The sequence below is a fragment of the Lissotriton vulgaris genome, chromosome 4_1, assembly GCF_964263255.1.
Source record: "Lissotriton vulgaris chromosome 4_1, aLisVul1.2, whole genome shotgun sequence".
Lineage (NCBI taxonomy): Eukaryota > Metazoa > Chordata > Amphibia > Caudata > Salamandridae > Lissotriton > Lissotriton vulgaris.
The window spans coordinates 390,777,739-390,798,443 of NC_141691.1; the positions used below are offsets into that span (position 1 = coordinate 390,777,739).

Sequence of the window (20,705 nt, forward strand, 5' to 3'; positions counted from 1 at the left end):
GGCCTTGAATGGTTAAAGAGTTTCCTAGCTGATCGCACCCAGAGAGTCACCATGGGTGCATATCGCTCGGCGGAAATTGAGATTTCTAAGGGGGTGCCACAGGGCTATGTCTGAGCCCCACGCTCTTTAATATCTATGTGGCACCCCTGGCAGGAGTGTTGCGTAGATACGGCTTTGTCCCCGTATCTTACGCAGATGATACGCTGCTCCTTTTCCCCTTCAAAACTCTTTCCACTGAGATTAGGAACTTTTTCTCGTCAGGCATGAAAGAAGTGGCAAAATGGATGTCTACCAACTATGTCCAATGTAACGTCAGCAAAACGGAGATCATGTTATTTTGGGGAGGCTAAGATACTATGGACTCCGGAATGGTGGCCATCAGAGCTAGGAGCAGTCCCTGAACCTAAACAGGTCGTGAAGAATTTGGGAATTCGGCTCGATCACGACCTGTCACTAAAACAACATACCAGCTATATTTCAGGGATATGCTTCCACACCATCGGCTTGCTCCGCAAAGCCTTTCCACTCCTACCTAACTCAGTAAGAAAAACTCTCGTTCAAGCACTGATCCTGAGTCGGATCGATTATTGCAACGGTTTGTTACTCTCTGCCAACGAAGGAGTGCTGGATAAGCTACAAGTCATTCAGAACACGGCAGCTCGCCTTGTTCTGAATGCCCCCCCGAGAACTGCCTCCAAACCCCTCCTTAAACAATTACATTGGCTCCCAGGTAGACAAAGGGCAAAATTTAAAATATGCTTCCTAATCCAGAAGTGTTTGAACGGACAGGGACCCATCTATCTTGAGCGGAGATTTGTTACTTATGTTCCAGCACGATCCCTCAGATCAAGCAACAATCTCCTCCTTGTGGTCCCCCATGTCAAAAGGGTCAGACATGGAGGTAGAGCTCTGTCTACCATGGGTCCCAAGCTGTGGAACAAATTACCCCTGGCTCTAAGACAATGCAAAGAGCACCTAACATTCCGTAAACTTCTAAAAACTATCTTATTCAAAAATGAAATCTAATTCCATCCCTACATTATGTCTGCTGATTTACCGGTCAAAAAGCGCAGAGATACTCCTGGGGGAGTGATTCAAGCGCTATATAAACCCACAAATAAATAAATAAATAAATAATTAGCCCCAATGATGTTAGAAGGTTCCCCGTCATCTGGAGGTAGTTGACCACTGACTGGGGTGCTCCTGCCTTCAGCAGCTAGTCGTCGAAGTAGGGGAAAGACTGGTACCACTCAACCTCCGGAGGTGTGCTGCGCCCACCATTATCACTTTCATGAACATCCAAGGGGCAGAGGTGGGGCCAAAATTAAGCACTGCAAACTGAAAATTCTCCTGGCCTACTGTGAACTGCAGGTATCGCCTGTGGGCCTGCAGGATGGGGATATGGAACTAAGCATCCTGCAGATCCAATGCCAACATCCAGTTCCAGGGGTCGAAGGAAGACAAGACCTGGGGTAGCATGAGCATCTTGAAATGTTCCTTTTGCAGGAAGGTGCTGAGAGGGCGTTGATCTAAAATAGGATAAAGGCCTCCCTCCTTTTTCACTAGGAAGTAGCAGGAGTAACATTCTACTCCTACTTCTGATGCCAGGTCCCCCTCTATGGTCGCTTTGACTAGTGGGGCATGCACCTTCTTTTGGAAAATGGACAGGTGGGCCGACATTAGCTGCCTGGATGGAAGTGAAAGGTGCAACGGAATGGAAAGCAGAGGGAGGGCGGAACGTTGATGGGTGATTTGGTGGACCCACTTGTCTAAAGTGATGGATTGCAATCCCCTGGGAAATGTAGGATCCTGTCTCGAACAGGGGAGCTGTGTGCCAGAAAGGATATACTAAAGCGCTCTTTTAGCTGGGGTTGGTAGAGGGCAGGTTGGGTCTAAGCTGCACATTATTTCTCATGCCCTGGGTTTTGACATGGTGAGCCACAACTATGGCCACAAGAAGGCTGGAAGTCCTGTTGGGCTGGCATTGTGGTCTGTCTCCACTGGAAGTGAAACCCCCTTTCATAGTCGCAGAGTGGGTAATTGATGGTGGAAATGCCTGGTGGGGGCACACAGACATTAGGAACATACAGTGGCCCTCCTGTCCTTAAATTGTTCCAGGGCTGAACCTGTTTTCTCACCAAAAATGCAAGAGCCATTGAATGGGAGGATCATTAAAGATGCCTCGACATCTCCAGAGAAGCACCTAGACTTCATCCAGGCATGGTACCGAAGTGTCATGCTTGTTCTACTTGCCAATCTGAAGCAGCTGGTTGTGTAAAAGCAGCAGCAGATGACAAACGTTGTGGTGTCACATTCATCCTGAATACCCTAGGGAGTGCTGCCCACAGATAATCTGGGAAAGCGGAAAAAATTGGGGCCAAAGAGTCACATAAGGTGAATAGCGACCTAAAAGGTAGCTGGTGTTGACACACCTGAGAGCAAGGTTGGCAAACCACTACATACACGTCCCAAAGGCGTCAAAGCCTTTTGACTCACAATCATGTGGGGTGGTTGGTAAGGCATTAGGATTCACTGTACTTGTGTAGGCTTGTACCGCCAAGCTCTCAGGCTTATGGTGCTGTGTATGAAAGTTATTCCGGTGTTATCTATGGCAATGAGCGATTTGTCTGTTCACTGGGGGACCAGAGCATTGTTTTGCCCAAGTGCCCAAAAAAGAATCCAGGAGGGCCTAGTTGAAGAGTAAGATAGGTTCTGTAGATGCCTGGCACCGTTAAAGGACCTCTGTGAGGACATTAATCATTACCTAGATTGTGTAAATCAAGCACGTCGGCTGCCCGCTGCATCACAACAGCAAGGGAGGTGTTTTTTCCCCAGGTGGGAAAACCAGGTATGGGGCTGGGGTGGTGTCTAGATCTTTGGTATCCTGTAGCTTCTCATACCAATGTTCTCTTTATATATTGGGACAAATCATCCAGTTGATCAAAACTGTCACATCTGAGTCCTTGCCAAAGATATTGTGCAATACCTGTGCTCTGCCGGGAGGTAAAGACAAGGTGTCAGAATCAGTGGGGTTGCCAGAAGGTTGTGCTCCATTAAATAGGGACTTGGCCTCGGTTGAGGTTGGGATGAGTTCGGTTCAGTATCAGAGAGCAGGATGAGTTCTGCACTGCTCCTCCAGAGCTGGTGACACCAGCGTCAATGTGAAAAGAATCCTCGGCCAACCTGAGACCAACGTCGGCACCAGGACAGGTGCAGAACCTTAACACGTCCGGAGGGCACAGACAGCGCTGAGGGTGGACCTGCTGACATAAATCTGACTGGAGGCCATCATGGAAACTTGGGCCCAATGGTGCGCCACAGAGGAGTGGTAAAGTGCCAAAGATCAGCGGCATGGCCTCACAAAAGGCATCACCCTAACAGACACCAATATACCGAGTGCATCAGACACAAGTTTGCAATGGACTGCAACAGGGATCGTAAGTGAGACCAGGAGGCACATTGACACCTTGGCACCCTGTCTGGAGTTTGAGAGAATCGGAAAGGTGCTAAGTCCACTTTGATTACTTATGATTTTTGTTCAAATTACTCGATGACTTCGACCACAACAAATATCTGCCACTGGAACAACGTCGAGAGCACGACCTACCTTTTGACTTCAACTGATTGTGGCGTAGAGTTTTTCAATGTTTGGCAACAGAATTTTGGGTTCATCTGGGCGCAGTCATCGTAGGACCTCGAGGCATGTTCTGATCCACAGGTATACTTATACCTCTTAGGGAAATATCTTTTCTGTAGTCCCAAAAAGCCTTTAAACCTGCTGTTATGGGAGGATTTTGCATGGTGAAAATTTAGGTAGAAAAGCATGTCAAAAGATTAAGGGGTATCTTCAGATCCACGTCGAAAGATGTCAGCATGCCTGGCTGGTGCCTATATGTGGCTCCCCTTCCAGAGCATAATGACATCAGTGAGATGCCACGCAAACACCACCCACTGCCATGCAGGAGTCTTGGTTTGAAGTTTCAGAACCCAGTCTGATGCCTGGGGAAAATTTACAAGGTGAGGTATCTGCAGTTACAAGTATCCATCAGAAAAGGTAAATTTGTACTTGATTCTATAGAACAGGTGGTCTGCTGCCTCATAGAACACATGCTCATATTTAGAAATATAATGGAGCTGCTGAGTGCAACAATGTTCAGGGCCCATTTTGCTTAACTTTCTTAGAAATACTGGCTGATTTCAAACCCACTTTGCCTTATTATAAGTATTAGCAATTAATGATCCTTTGGAAAATAAAAGTGGTTGGGACACACACAAATACTGTAATCTAGTCAAGCATCAGAGACTTAACACTGAAAAAACATCATTAGCTTGTATCATTCTATCAAAACAAACTGATAGAATGCATACATTGAGGGCTGGTGCAGCAGAATAAATGCTAAACACTGTTATTGTTAACCCCTTGCCTGCTGATGACGGAACCGCTCCGTCATCAGCTGCGGTGGCGCTGTGCTGATGACGAAGCGGTTCTGTCCTGGCCCGCCCGACGCTCCTGCGCGGCGCGAATTCCGCGCCTGCGCTGAGTGTTCCATTGAGCGGGCGGGGCCATGACGGAACCGCTCCGTCATAAGCACAGCGCAACCGACGCTGGTGACGGAGCGGTTCCGTCACCAGCATGCGGCCGCCGCGTGGCCGCCCCGCCCCCTTAGCACTGCGGCGGAATAGCCCCGCAGTGAAGGGGTTAAATGGTAACAACATGAGAAAATCAATAAACACAATATAATTATTGCAGTTAAAAGTTCCCAAAGCTGTCATTTTCATTTTTTTCTATATTATTTCTTTTAAAAAGTGTTTTGTGTTTAATTCAGAGAAAGTGTGTGACCCCTAAATAACAAAGTTTGAAATAATAAACTAATTTCAGGAGGCACATAAAACAAAATATAAGGGATAAGAAAATTCTAGGAGTTTTTTTTATTGCATTCATAACGACTCAAGGACATCTCACTGTGAGATGTTATAATGCAAAACGAACAGGGTACTTACATCTTTCAAAGTTATGATGTTTGGATGTTGTCCATAGCGCATCAAAATCTCAATTTCTTCAGATGGATCCCTTTTGCTTTTGTCTATAATCTAAATAGAGAAATACAGCTCTAGTTTAGGAAAGGAAAAATTGCCGACAATCGAGTGATATTTTTAACTGAGAAAGAAAATGTGAAACCCAAAGTACCAAAGGGTATGAGAACATTTCTACTCCCAGGTAACAACAATGTTTATGGAAAAATCAAGATAAATCGGATACACATCTGGAAAACATCGAAAACCGTCATGGACGCTCTGGTCACAAGCAAGTTGAACTACAGGAACACCCTCTATGCCGAGATCAACAAAACATTCACCAGAAGGTAGCAGACCATTCAGAACTCGGCAGCCAGGCTTACTTTCAACCTACCACACAACTTGCTCCACACTCCTGAAGGAGTTCCGCTGGCTCCCCATAAACAAACAAGCACAATTTAAACTTCTCCTCCACTCTTTCAAGGCACTACATACCAACTAACAACGGCCCATTATACTTTAACAATTGCATCTGCTTTCACAAACCTTCCAGACACCTCTACTTGTCAGGACTCCCTGTTGCACACCTACCACCATAGGATAAAACAGATCTGGCAGGTGAGCCTTCTTCTACATTGCTCCTTAAGTGTGGAACGACATGTCACTATAAGGAACATCCATCTCCTCACTTATTGAATTCCATGACAAGCTGAAGACCTGGCTTTTCGAATAGTCCCACCAGGCCGCAGGTTTGGCTTGGCTCACACCTGCTCAGCACTAGGATACCCTCCCGGATGATAGTGCACTCTACAAATCTGCATAACTTAACATAACATAAAAGATGAAAGCTTTTTTTTTGCATTTCAAGATGATAACTTTTGTATGCCATTCCAAGAACACAATGCCCCTGGAAGCATCTTCTCCATCTGCCCACTTCCTCGTGTCTTTCCTTTAAGAATGACCCTTCAGTTTAAGCATTTTCCTGCTCAAACATCAAGTATATCCTGTTTTACTTGAATCCAAGCAACCCATGTGCTGAATTATACCTCCTAATAACTCATTGGGCTTACTCTTTCCTACTGTTGGATACCTCACTCCTCTTAGCATTATTCTTGCCAACTTTAGTCCATCCTGCTAGCTCCAATCCAACTGCAAGTTGAAGGTTTGCATGTTTCAGTTAAGGTCAGCATACTTTATATACTTTACCTGTGTTGCCAAAAATATTTGCTATTGTCAACGCCCGAGATATTTCACCAACATTACCCGGGTGAACTTTAATGCACCAAGCCAACAACAGTAAGTATTTTCTACTGCAGACTGTCCTAATAATGGGACATCTTGATGCGGGAAATCAAGGCTGCAATCCTCACCGCCAAGGGCATGAGACGTTGCTGGTTGTGTAATGGCATGGCTCAAAGAGGCTCTGCTGCTAGAAAGAGGATGAAGGAGGTTTTCGGAGAATGCCGGAGGTGGTTGTGGTGGCTCAGAACAGAGAAATGGGTTTCTGCGCTGTAGCACCAGTCCACCTACTGTCCTGGGTGGCAGAGGGAAATTATCTCACTATTCCAAAGGACCACTAAAGCACCACTCTTTAAAAAAAAGCGTTTTAACATAGCAAGCTTGCATTTTCACAAATCTTCCTAAGTTAAAAAAAATATACACATTGAGTAGTAGCCAAAATACTCTTCACTTCAGTCCTGTTTGCTAAAGCAAGGTACCTCTGCCTGTACAAATTCATTTACAAGCTACGTTCCAAACCGCCTTTGAATAAAATAGCCTCACTTATCTGTCATCAGAACTCAACAGTAAGGGGTTTTGTTTATGCCTTTTAGTTTTTTTTCATTGTGCTGCTGCCTCGCACTACTTTTTAACTGGCATCCATTCTGTATCCGCACTTGTGCTAGATGGTCAGTGTCGTTTTCGGATACAGAGGTTAAGCAATGCCTGAGAGAGCACCAGATCCAATACGCGTTGAAATATCCAGACAAGCTGCGCATTAACCACAAAGACTCCACCATATGTTGCTCTACTCTGAAGCTTGGTCTGGGTTGGACCGAACTGGCCTGGCACACCCTCCGCCCACTGTTAAGGCAGATCCACGACCTGCCTGGAAACTAGTAGGTGCAAATAGTAGGTGAGTGCAGAACAAGATACAACAGCAAACCATGAAACAGGTGGCAGCCAAGAGAGCACAGGCTATAAGGACGGCGGAACATCTTAATAATGCTGTGGTGTCAAATAGAACTGATTTAGACTCGGAAGACGGACATTACTACGGACCCCACAGACTGCAAATGAGCTGGGGTGATTTCCTAAAGTGCACAGACTCTTGGGGATGAGATCTCATATATAACTGGTGAATGGTGGACAGATGGAGGCGGTCCCATGCATATCCTTTTTATCCTAAATATTATTAGTATGTGGTACAATGTAAAAATGTTGGTTCGGGGGGCTTCACTGTTAAGATCCATATAGATTATTTTCTCAAACAGGGGGGACTGAGCTATGTGATATCTCAGCGCAGGTTGATTATTGGATGTTGGCAAAGGCCAGGCTGGAACAGAATTTAGCCTTGCCCTCACAGAACGTTTAGTAGCTGAGATAGCAACTGTTTCACAATAAGTTTGATGGCATTTCAGTGCACGTGGTCATTTGCCCGTTGGCAAGCCAGCCTGGGGTGGGGAGTTCGGGGAATGTTATTTTTGATTCCCGCGATCTCTACTCAACCCTTTATTGTAAGGGGCTCATAATGCATTTGTGCAGCAGGGCATGCAGCGGGGTGGTGGGGGGTGGAGTAAGTCAGTGTCCAGGATGGCTGTGGGGGGGGGGTTGCAGGTGTGGGGCTCCTTCTGTTCTCTGCTTATCAGGGATCGAATGGCAAATAACGAGTTCACACTTGTAACCCAGAATGTGCGTGGGTTGGCAGGTTGCGCCAAAAGACACAAAATATATCAGTATTTGCGCTCACATAATATAGCAATAGCGCTGCTACAGCAGACGCATCTCACAGCATAAACAATGGCCTCTCTGCATAAGCGTTGGAGGGGCACAGTGATAGGCACCTCCTATTTAGGTTATGCCAGAGGTGCCCTTATATTGGAAGCACCAGGCATTCCGTTGAAATTGGAATGCACCCGCATTGATCCGCAGGGTTGGCACATTGTGTTGGAGGGGCTGCTGGACGGGTTACCACTTGCAGTGGTCTCTCTGTATGCTCCAAACACTGGGCAAGCGTAGTTTCTGCGGTCACTCACGCCATCCTTGCTGTCTCACCCTACAGCACTAACACTATGGGGTGGGGACTAGAACTGCACATATGATCTCGATCTGGATCGTTCACGGCCGTCGCTCCTGGGTGCACAATCCATTCCAATCACAAGAAACCTGAGGGAATGGGTAGTAGACCACATGCAACTACCCTGGAATGCGCTTAAATTCCCATTACTCCACACTGCATGATATTCACACACGCATTGATGCTGTGTATTGCTCGGTTGACGGCTTAGCTAGGGTAGAACTCTCTGAATATTTGGTACAGGCATTATCCAATCACAACCCACTGCAGCTGCGCATTTCATGGGGTGCTCAGAAGGCTAGGATCCCGATATGCCATTACAAGAATGGGGTGACCCAATAACACTTTTGGACCAGGGAATCTCCCTTTCTCTACACTTGAGCACAGACTCCCCCTTTTCTGCACGTTCACCCTATAGCAACCACTCTAAATCCTTTGTGTGTACTCAAATGAAAATACAGTTAGAATCCAACTGTAATTTCTAATTATGACTGAATACATGACATTGTTTTGAATAAGTTTGGTTGCGGCACAACATTTTCTTATATGTATTGATTACTGGGAGCATACACTGTGTGAGCTCAAAAACTTGCTTTTACACAATTGATTTGTCTTACACTAAATGAAGGTTTAGGACCATTGTATTCTGTATAGCATCCCGACATGTGGCTCCCTGAGACATGACCTTCCGCACTGCATCACAGGCGATCACCATATATTTTCAGGAAAATGCAGGAACAACTTCGAACAGAGGCATAGAATGGGATGCGTTTAAAGAGGTTGCTAGGGGGCAGGCCATCAAGAAGACATACGGCTCGCGCATGTCGCTTTGGCGGACTTGCAAAGACATGAGGCGGAGATTCAGAGATGTGAAGACTTGGCGCCCAGAGACCCCCAAGTGGTTCCTCTGTTGGCTGGGGCGCGCCTGGCATACAAGGAGACCTCCGACAGCCTGAGTGCACTAGATTACAAACATTATTACATAGCCCAGAAACATGCAGAGGGTGACAAAGCAGGCAATCTGACGCTTACCAACCGCCCCCATCACCGTGATATACAACAACGAAGGGGTCAGGCAAAAATCCTTTGGACTGTGAATCCTATAGGCCAATCTCCCTTTTAAATAACGATTACACAATGTTTACATCTATCTTGGCATCTAGATTGGGGAGGTAATTGGCTCGATAATCCACTCAGATCAAAGGGGTTTTATAAGGGGGCGTCAGTTGGCTGATCATACACGAGATTTGGTGGGGGCAATCGATATTGCAACTACATTTTCCCTTCCACTAGCCACCTTGACATTAGACGCCACCAAAGCTTTTGATAGGGTCAATTGGCCCTATCTGGTGGAGGTGATGAGAAGGTTTGGGTTGAGGGAGGTCTTCTGTAGGGTCATCAAGAAACTATATTGGGCCCCCACAGCAAGATTGCTAGTTAATTGCACCCTTACAGACCCGATAAAAATTACCAGAGGAACTAGGCAGGGATGTCCGCTTTCCCCTCTCCTATTCAATCTTTATATTGAGGCATTTGCCCAAGTTTTGAGAGAGGAAGCGGACATCCCCCCTTTTGTATTTGGTGAGTGGGAGAAGCGGATAGCTCTCTATGCTGACAATATTTTGGTCTACACATCCGATCCCCAGAGAGCTTTCCCGGTGGTAATTAAAAAGGCGGAGGGGGTTGGACAGATCTCAGGTTATGACATCAACCCCAGTAAAACTGAGATTATGTGCTGGAATATTCCTAATGTGCAATAAACAGTTGCAACATCTATGAGATACCTGGGAATACGTATTACCCAAGAAATAGGAAGGTTGGCACAAACAAATTTAGATCCGGTTGCCACGGAGTGTAGGAATCTTTTGAAATCTTGGTCATTTTTGCCACTCTCCATTTTTTGGCAGAACTAACCTAGTTAAAATGACCATTCTTCCAAAGTTTATGTTTATTTTCAATTCTATTCCTCTGATGTTTGATCAAAAAAATTGGAAAAAAGCCAGTGAGAGATAAATTCTTTTATCTGGAATTACAAAACAGCTAGGTTGACCTGGAAGAAGCTGAAAAGGAGGAGGGAGAAGGGAGAAGAGAGGGTTGGCATTGCCAGATTTGTTGTATTACGCATGGGCATTTCAGCTGACCTACTCCAGGATGCTTCTTAAAACCCCGGTAATATTATCTTTGGGGGCTATGTATAGGGCTATGATTGGGGGAGTGGATATCCCACTAGACGGATTTTTATTTAAGTTTGGCGACATGAAATACTTCAAAAAGGTCAGATTAAAGACTCTACAGTCGGTCATAGAAAGTTGGGTGCAGATTAAAATGAAAATTGGGTTACATTATTACTCAAATTTTGCCCCGGTGTGGGATTCTCCTGGGCTGCCGTTCTGTATGCAGGACAGTTTGGCAACCGCGATAAAGGAGGCTGGGATACTTAGATGGGAGAGTTATTGGTGGATGGAAGGGTTCAAGACTGGGCGGTGCTGAGGGACAGGGTGGGCCTAGCTCTTTCCAGGTTTAAATATAAACAGATGGACAGTAGGGCACGAGCAGTAAGCAGGAGGGGCCCTCAACTGGGGAAATCCAGTCAGTTTGAACAACAACTGGTTGAAAAGCCAGACGGGGGAAAGGAGGTGGCAATTAGGTATTGGAGCATGGTCGAGGAGGCGGATGGGGACTTTGTTTTGCCAGAAAAGTTATGGGGAAATATCTTGACCTTTCAGTGTGAAGACCTATGGACCGTTGTCCTCGTCCCCTTCTGGACCTCTTTGCTTCCCGGCACAATGCGCAGCTTCCCCGTTTCTTCTCCCGGATTCCTCAGGAGGGGTCTTGGGGAGTGGATGCCCTGTCCCTTCCCTGGCCGTCTCGCCTGCTGTACGCCTTTCCTCCTCTGGTTCTGATCTCTCGCTTTCTGTCCCGGCTGTTGCTGGAGGATCGGGAGGTGGTGGTGGTGGTGCCTTTCTGGCCCTGCAGGTCTTGGTTTCCCACGCTGATGCTGTTGGCTGTTCAGGGTCCGTGGTTCTTCCCCTTCCCTCCGTCTCCATTGCGGTCCTCTCCGATGTTGCCCCTGGGGCGGCTTCGGCTGTCGGTTTGGCGGTTGAGAGGCAGGGGTGGAGGAATAGGGGTCTCCCGGAGCATTTAGCCTTGGCTATTCAGCAGTCTCGGAAGCCTTCTACTCTTCAGTCCTATGGTAAGCATTGGGGCAACTTTGAGCGTTGGTGTCTTGGCCTGGCTTTGTCGCCCTTGGTTTGTCCTTTGCCAGATGTTCTCCAGTTCCTTTGAGATGGGTTCGAGTAGCGTTTGTCTGTTTCTACTTTACGGGCTCAGTGGGCTGCTATCAGGGCTTTTCGGGCTCCTTGGGGGAATCTGCCGGATGTGGATGGTCTGGTTTCCCGTCTGTTGCGTAGCTTTTCTAATTCCCGCCCTGTGGTGCGTCCTTCTTTTCCTCTCTGGGATCTTCCCTTGGTTTTGAGGATTCTTGTTGCCGCTGCCTTTGAACCTTTGGAGGAGGTCGATATGAAGTTTGTCACCCTGAAGGTTGTTTTTTTGGTGACTATCACTTCTGCTCGTCGCCTGGGGGAGCTGGGTGCTTTGATGGCTCGGGGAACCTTTTCTGTCCTTTTCTGCTGACGGGGTGGTTCTTCGTTTGGATTCCTCCTTCGTTTCTAAGGTTTCCTCCCAATTCCATCGCTCTCAGGAGCTGGTCCTGCCTGCTTTGCTTTCGGCTCCAGTGGACGGGGACGACCTTCCTTGGTCCTTGTTGGATGTTTGCCGGGCTTTGCGGGTTTATTTGGATCGGACCAGTGCTTTTTGACTTTCTGATTCCCTGTTTGTTTCTTTTGGGGCTGTCTCTAGGGGTTGCCATGCTTCTTCTTCTTCCATTGGGCGTTGGTTGAAGTAGGTTATTGTTCTGGCCTATTCCCTTTCGGGTTCTCCCCCCCCCCCCGGCTGGGGTTCAGTGGCGTTCCACTCGGGAGATGGCTGCTTCCTGGGCGGAGGTTCGTGGGGTGTCCCTTTCTGAAATTTGTAGGGCCGCCACTTAGGCTTCTACTAATACCTTTGTTAGGCATTACCGTATCCAGAATGTTCTGGGGGATGACACTTACTTTGGTTTGGAGGTTCTTCGGGCTGTCTCTTCCTGATTCCCCTTGTTTTCCTTTTTCCTGTGCTGTTATTTCAATAAATTGCTGGGTTTTGCTGTACTGCTGTGTCCTGGTGGTTTGTTGTTTGATGATGGCCGGGTGCTGCTTGGGTATTCTCACTATTTACTATGAAGGGGACGAGGACAGGAGGGACCTGGGGGTAATGTCCTATTACTTAGCGGTAATCTTCATTACTCCGGATCCCGTTGTCCTCGTCCCCTTCATAGCATCCCTCGCTCCCTCCTGGGCTTTCCGGCCCTCATCTTGGGCTTGGTGGTTCAGGAGGCATGCTGGGTACTGTACCCTTATGTACTCCCTATAGGGAGAGTGAGGGGCGTACCAGCATTCCTGCTTTCTTTTTTCTGTCTGAGAGATGGTTAATCTCCCGATTTACTATTAAGGGGACGAGGACAGGAGGGACCTGGGGGTAATCATCTGCTTACTCTACAGCGTGCCTACCTCTCTCCCCTTAAGCTTTCAAAGTTTCTTCCAGGGAAGAAATGTAACACGTGCAATTTGCTGGAAGCTCCTGATACACATATGCTTATGGATTGTCCTGTAATTATGCAGTTTTGGGAAGAAGTGAAGGTCACCTTGGATTCGATCCTAAATATATCTTTGAATATCACCCTCCCCTTAATAATTTTTGGATTGGAGGAAAATGTAACTGGTCAGGCAAAGTCCCTTCTTTTTTATTCAATTATTTTGGCAAGGTGACAAACTTGTCGATTCTGGGTGGATGTTATACCTCCATCCCACGCAGCCTGGTTAACGTCGCTGTACGAAACCTCAAAAACAGACTTGGCCAGATCATGTAGCAAAAGAAATCTGTCCTTTTGGGATTTGGTAATTAACTGGAGATCGGATTTCCGGGGTTTTTTTTTCCCCGGGTCCTATGATTATGCTAATTAGTCTCCAGAGAGCACAGGAAGTGGCCTTTCCCGTACGTAAATTCTGGGTTCCTCAGGTTTGAATACCGATGGCTGGAGTTTTTTCCGTTCTCCACTTAAGAGGCTGGTCTCCCACCCATTAAAACATCGGGTCAGGAAAAGGTCAGGGCGGAGGATAGATCGCTAAAGTACCTTAAGGCAGACACGTGTGGTGGTTGGCGAGTTTCGGTGGATGGAGGTTATGGCAAATGAGGAGAAAAAAAAAAACGAAGGGGCGCTAGTAAACACACAGGCGGCAATAAATTATTCTTTTTACAAATACTATGCAGCACTATATAGAGCACCTGTAGCGGATAATCTCCCTCACATTCGTAGTTTCTTAACACCAGTACACCTCCCGCAGGTTACAAAACCTCAGCATGATTCTTTGGAGGAACCTATTACAGTGGATGAAATACTAGATGCCATTAAACATTTAGCAGCAGGTAAGTCCCCGGGTACTGACGGCTGGCCCTCGGAGCTGTACTCCACCTACGCCGAACAACTAGTGCCCCAGTTATCGAACATGTATGAGGACATGTAAGAAAGGGGAGAGCTCCCAGCTTCATTGCGTGAGGCACTATTGGTAGTACTGCCCAAACCTGGAAGAGATCTGCTGCAAATGGTGTCATATTGACCCTTGTCACTACTGAATGCCGATTATAAAATACTCGGAAAGGTGTTGGCCAATAGGCTTATGGAAATGGCATCCCTTTTGATACATGAGGATCAAAATGCCTTTGTCTTGGGGAGAAATACTGGATTGAACCTGCACCGTCTGTTCAGGCTGCTGGACTGGGCCCGTACCGAAACTGACACCCCCTGGCTAGCAGCACTGGATATTGAAAAGGCGTTCAACACCCTAGGTTGGCAATACCAGGTAGAAGTGCTAAGCAAATTTGGCATTGGTCCTAAGTATTTACGCTGGGCATGCGTACGAACAGGGCGGGACATATCTCTGAAATTTATAATTGAATGAGGTACCAGACAGGGCTCTCCCTTACCGCCTATATTGTCTGCATTCGCTATGGAGCCATTAGCGTACAAGCTTCGCTAGAGAGTGTTGGACTGGGGTATCCATGCAGATAAGCACTGGCACATAATTTTGGTATATGCAGATGATGCACTGGTGTATTTACGAGGAGATAATGCTGTATTACACGACTTAATGGGCTCCTGGATGCCCATGCAACGGACTCAAGCCTTCAAGTTAACTGGCCGAAGTACGTAATATTCCCCATGAAAGTGGTCCCGCTAGAGTAAAGGCAGGATATGCCCCAAACACCGCTGAAGTGGGCATTCGACTCATTTGTTTATCATTCAAGTGCTGACATTGCTGAAGGGAACCTGGGTAGGGCGATATCCAGAGTACATGTAGCATTGCCATGGCTTTCGGGCTGCACTACCCCAATGCAGAGGAAGTAGGGAAACCTGTTAATGACGGCAGCTAGAAGTATCTGTCTGCGATATGTGACACCCAGGGGCCTGACAATGCCGTATGCGCCTATGCTCCTGCTTGAGATTCTACCAGGCTCATTCACTCGCCATGACCGACAGGACCTGGAGGCATGGGCAGCGGAGGGGTTAGACACCTGGGCGACCTATTCATGAATGCACAGCTACAGAACCTAGATGGGCTGATAGAGAGCTTTGGTGTTATGCCCAGGGCACTTTTCTGATTTACGCCCTATTAGCACGACAGTTCCTCCTGCGGATCATGTGTCCACCTTGGTGCTACCCGTCGCGTTTTGCCGAATCACCACCCGTTCAGTCGCAGTAAGCAAAGGCTCACTCACTGCTCTCTCAGATGCCTTGATGGGGGTGTCAGCACCTCAAATCTGCTCCGGTCGCACCGAGAAGGCGCTTGAGGGTCCGAGTTTTCTGCAGCCTCGGAACATGGGGGCTGCCATTTTGTGCTGCTCCGCAGCTGAATCAACGGCTCCCCAGTGAGGCTCAGAGAGAGCCCTTATCCGCATAGCAAGTCACCTGTGCAGCCTCTAACGGCTCCGCCTTCTTTCTCACTGGTGTTGAGGGAAATTTGGCGAGGTTTCCTGTTTCACGGCACTCTTGAGCACAGTCGATTCTCAGCTTCCTCAGACGATCGGTAAGCCCGGAGAATCAGGAACACCAGTTTACAGGCTTGGGTATCTGGGATTCAGTGGGATGCGGCCAGATGGCAGGGGGAATGATCTCTGTGCTTAGAGGGTCTCCGGGGTGGCAGTATCCATGGGTAAGAGTAAAACCCCTTCCCGGGAGCTCCCGGCCGGAGCGCCTCACCCGTCAGCCATCTTAGGATGTAGGTCAATGTAGGATGTAGGTATATCTTCTGAAGCAAAACAACCACATTTACACAGGTTAGTACCTGGTGCACACAGTCTTCTATGTTAAGTAGAATTTGTCATGCTGAGTCAATTCAGCCTAATAATTCACGGCTGATTAAAATACTTAGTATGTAGTAAGCAGAACCTTTGCCCTGCTGGAAACACTTTCTGCAGTACCAAACATTTTGTGTGGAACATAATGAACACAAGTCAACTTTCATCTGCACACAGAGATACTCTTCAATACCATGACTTTTAACTTGCACAATACCTCTACACACCTACGGTGTACTGGCAGCACATGCATTTTGTAACCATTTAGCTGGACACAGGCTGTCCAAAATTAGGTAGAAAAGTAATATGGTAGTTACCCGAAACTACATAAAATATATAACAAACTGTCACACTCATTCAATTATGTTATCAGTGTTGTCATAATGATGCCACAGACAATGAGTGATGTCATATGTGAGGTCATAAGCAGTGCATGGCGGGGCACAAATTATAGTTAGCTATGCTAACTATAACTGATGAATTTCTGTGTTCATTTTTTAAGTTCAAAACGTTAATTTTCTCAATGATAAATTCACCTAACTTTAACGTTACTTTAACCATTGTTTGTTTCAGTGGATTTCTATATTTTTTGTCTACATAAAATTATATTTAATTGTAACATGTACATTCAACCCCTGCTGCACGTGGCCGCTTGGCCTGTGGACAGACCATGTTGCCACCAACCCCCAGGCCCCCACTCATCCACATGCAGCCAATCCCATGTTGCGCATAGCTTTTACCCGTGCACAGTGGGGGTAGGGAGGGGTGGCCACAAGGCTGGCTTGTGGCAAGGCTGTGTGGCCAACCCCTGTGAAGGCACACAACCCCACACTGCGTAGGCCCTTTGGTTGTGCATGGCAACCCCCACCCCGCATACAGCCAACCCCACGATGCACACAGCCTTCGGCCAGGTGTGTGGCCAACCCATCGAAAGGCATCCAACCCTAAACTGCACATGGCTTTTGGTCTTCAGCAGCAGGGGATTGACCACAGAGCCTAGCCCTCGGGGCTCATGGCTCCCTCCCCAAGCCTTGTTAGTCACTGGAGACCCCATCTCCAGGGTCCACCCATTTAAATAAAGGAAAGGGGGGCAGTGCAACCCCCTTTCCAAGACTTGTTAGGTCCTGGGGACCCAATCCCCACGGGCCATTTCTAAAAATTAAGGAGAGGTGGAAAAGCTTAGGCAAATATCCGTGACCAGCTCATCCATAGTGCATTGCCCATGGATTGTGGGTGTAGTATACTGGAGGCAAAGGTTGGACATTTGGTGTTTTCTGCAGTTGCGAACAAGCCTATTTCTGGAAAGCCCCAACTGTGGAAGTAGTGGAGGAGGGCTTGAGGCTGGAGTTCCCACTTGTGGACTTTTTGCCAAATCCTGCTTAGGAGGTAGGCAAAATTGTTGTCCATCCCTGGAAGCTACTCAGCTAACCAATGAATTTTGTTGCGGAGAGCCCAACACTAAATGCCCAGTGATAAGGGCAAGAGTTGTGAGGATCCTATGCCTCCTGTTTCTGAAGGTAATACATGGTTGTCATGTTGTCCATGCAAGGACAACTTTGCATAAACGGTGAGGTAGGAAAGCCTTTAACACTAGATGGGGGCTAGAAGTTTGAAGTAACTAATATGGAGACCCTGTTGTGTGGGCTTCCATCGACCGTGAACAGTCAAATTCTGTAGATGGGCCCCCATCCTGGGGAAGCAGAATAACATCCCGCAGGGTGAACATATGAAAGTGTTCTGAAAGGATGTATTTCTTTAGTGGTCTGATGTCCAGAATAGGTCTGAGGGACCTGTCCTTTTGGGGTTTGAAGAAGTAAAGTGAGTACACTAACATGCACAGCTGATGGTTGGGAACGGGTTCTATAGCCTCTTTGAGAAGGTATGCCTAGATTTCTTATTTAAGAAGTTGGATGTATTCTCGACAGTCTGTGGTTGGAATGTTGGGAGGCATGGAAGTGAGCTCCAGATAATAACCATGTTGTATAATATCCACTACCCACTGGCCTGAAGTGATGGATTGCTACGTAGGAAAAAAGCCTTGAAGGCATGCCCCGACTAATATTGAATAGCTGAGTTGAGTCTGGGGTAGAAGGGATAAGTTAGGGTTGATGGCAGTGGTATATATCCCTCTGACTTTAGAATGATTGCCCCTGCAGGATACTGTAAAGTATTCCCAGAGAGAGGATTGCTGTCCCTGGGTGCGCTGGTAAGAATGGAAAGCTTTGGGGGAGGTGTTCGTCGAGTCTCCACGATGTGAAGTGCAGCACAAGGAGCCACGAGGAGCAGGTGTCTGAAGGGCTCCAATCACTTTAGCTGTCTCAGTATAATTGTTTTTTCTCTAACATTTGATCAACTTGTGGACTAAAAATGTGCTAGCCATCAGCATGTGCAGACATGCTGGTGCTGGAATGTACTGTAGATACTGCTGAACTTCCGGTTTGATACCAGAGGTGCAGAGCCAGGTATGCCTACATAACAAAACGCTAGAATTAACTCCCCAGGAAGCAGTGTGTGCAGCATCTAGGTCACAGCGATTGGTAGTGTTACAAATCTGCTTGTCCTCAGTGACTATCTCATTCCCCCTATCCCTGTGTTTCTTCTGCAAAGTACTGTAGGAGCTCCTCCATTTTGTCCTAGGGGGCACGGTGATAATGTGAGAGGAGGCCAAAGGAATTGGCAATGTGCCCTTGGTTGGTGGAAAGCACAGCTATTCTTTTACATTCAGCAACGATGTGATTACTGCGAGTTGGCCTTTTTACGAGCCGTAGTGACTACTAGGGAGTCAGGTGTTAGTTGGCCATTAATAAATTGGATCCGCAAGGGAAGCTGTATATTTCTGGACTACTTTGGGTGTAATGACCCTGGCTTGGACGAGGTCCTTAAAATGTCAGGCGAGTGTCATAACATTCCCCTAAGCATGGGAGGGTATTGAGTGGAGGAGAGTGTTTCATAGAGGAAGTCCTCCTCTACTGGCTCTGTATGAGGGTCCACCTTGTGGAGTAGGGCAGCTTTACCCACCAGCTCCTGATAGGATGTAGAATCCTTCAGAATAGAGAGACAGGCAGAGTAATGGCAAGGTCTGTATCCCCAGGTGGATCTGTCTCATAAGAGTCCATGGGTCACCTTGTGGAGGAATGTCATATTTGTCATCCCATCCTGTATGTCCATCCATATCAGAGTGAGGAGACTGCTGGGGTGTAATATCAAGCGAGTTTCCTGGAAAGCAGGTGGGGAAGGAGAAAGTTGAGGAACAGGGTGAGGAGATGGCTGGGAGAGGGGTAAAGGGCTTGGCGCCTTATCCATCTGCTTGCGCTGCTTTGCTGGAACTGAAACATTCAAAGCTTCCTCAAAGGAGAGCTGGAGCTTGGAAGTTGGAGCAGCAGTAGACCCTGGAGGGCGGGCAAGGATCCAGACTCTATGGGGATGAATGAATCTTGCAGGTTGTGGAGGATCAGTTCAACAGTGTCGGCATAGATGTCTAATTTGCTGGCCGATGTCAAAGGTCTGGGCTCAGAGGACACCTTCGGTTTCAGTGCCGAGAGTCTGGTTGTCGCCGAGGTAGATGTAGTCAACGCTGAAGTTCTGCTCAGTGTCGGAGCAGCTGGCACCAAAGCAGTCTGTTTTAGAGGGTTTCAATGGCATCAAGACAGAGCGTCAAAAGTAAGTGGTCCGTGTGGAACATGTCCTGAAGTCAGAGATGGTTTGAAAGCCTGGGTGGCTGCGCACCTCAACTTGAGAGCAGAGGGTGCCATGCTCGTAGACTGTTGGGCTGGTGGCAGATCCTCAATTTCAAGCTCAGAATTACAGAACTGATGGAGGTCACTCTGAGGGCATTTCGCATGCAGCAAGGACAGAATCTGAATGATATCCATTCAATCACCGCTAAGACATGGTGGAAAGATGTAGTCAAGATTAAGGTAGTCCTCGAAGGCCAAGGCACACGCGGGGCAGTAACAACTGTAAACCCAAAACGAAAAGAAAAGGAGGACGGGATTGAAAAACAATAACGACAGGGGGGAGATATCCATGTAGACTAAATAGAGCACCGCAATGTTGTCGACCCTGAGCACAGATTCACACATCCGAACCAGAGAGCGAAAGAAAAAAATCTAACAATCAACTCGATGACAATGCTCATTAACAGCAAGAGAAACTCGTGACTTGAAAGACTTCTTTGAAGAAAAACAACGGGCACACATCTGGGCCCAACACTAGATGGCAGGCGTTATGCAACGCATGTGAATCTAAAGCCACATATGCCTCGAACAAATATATATACGCGTTTCAAGGATTCTGCCTCTTTTACATAGGCAATTCCAAAAATGCGTTGAGTGGATTCCAACATCTTTTATATGCTTCCCTCAGTGGGCTTTGCTTAATGCTTTGCGCATAGTGCCTTCATATTTACAATTCATGATGGAACTTCCTGTTCTGATTTTAGAACTGTCATTACTCACAGTGAGTTGCTCTCCGTATTCTTTAATTTTAGGAACATTGTTATACCCTCCAGTGGGTTTCTGAATACTTTCGCTGGTTTAAATTGTTCCCAAGTTGGCTGCGCTGACAGCAGCTGTGACATAGTTCATTAGCCGCCCAGCCTCTTTTCGTCCGGGAGGGTGCACTTTTCCACGGCAGGACAGCCGTGTAAAATCTGTTATATACCAATGGCCCAAAGCTTTCGAAAAATGCACTCACCAGCCAACTATCACCACAGGCATTTATTAATAAGGGAATCCAGCTAGTGTCCCGATTTGAATTACTTTGCCAACGCGTTTCGCGGCTTCTGCCTCTTTTTCATAGGCAATTCCAAAAATGCAGTGATAGGATTCCAAAATCTTAATCTGGCAGCCTTTTATATGCTTCCCTCAGTGGGCTTTACTTAATGCTTTGCGCATAGTACCTCCATATTTACGATGCATGATGGAACTTGCTGTTCTGATTTAGA

At 47.1% G+C, this 20,705-nt stretch overlaps 1 protein-coding gene across 2 annotated transcripts in view; it reads right to left on the bottom strand.

Moving 5' to 3' along the window:
- Positions 1 to 20,705, bottom strand: part of RPS6KA6 (ribosomal protein S6 kinase A6) — a 600,906-nt gene that overhangs the window by 140,330 nt on the left and 439,871 nt on the right. For both annotated transcript variants that reach the window (XM_086918765.1, XM_086918766.1), the window contains one exon: positions 5,002 to 5,091. In XM_086918765.1, coding sequence (XP_086774891.1) covers positions 5,002 to 5,091 — 90 coding nt within the window. The remainder of the gene's footprint in view (positions 1 to 5,001; positions 5,092 to 20,705) is intronic.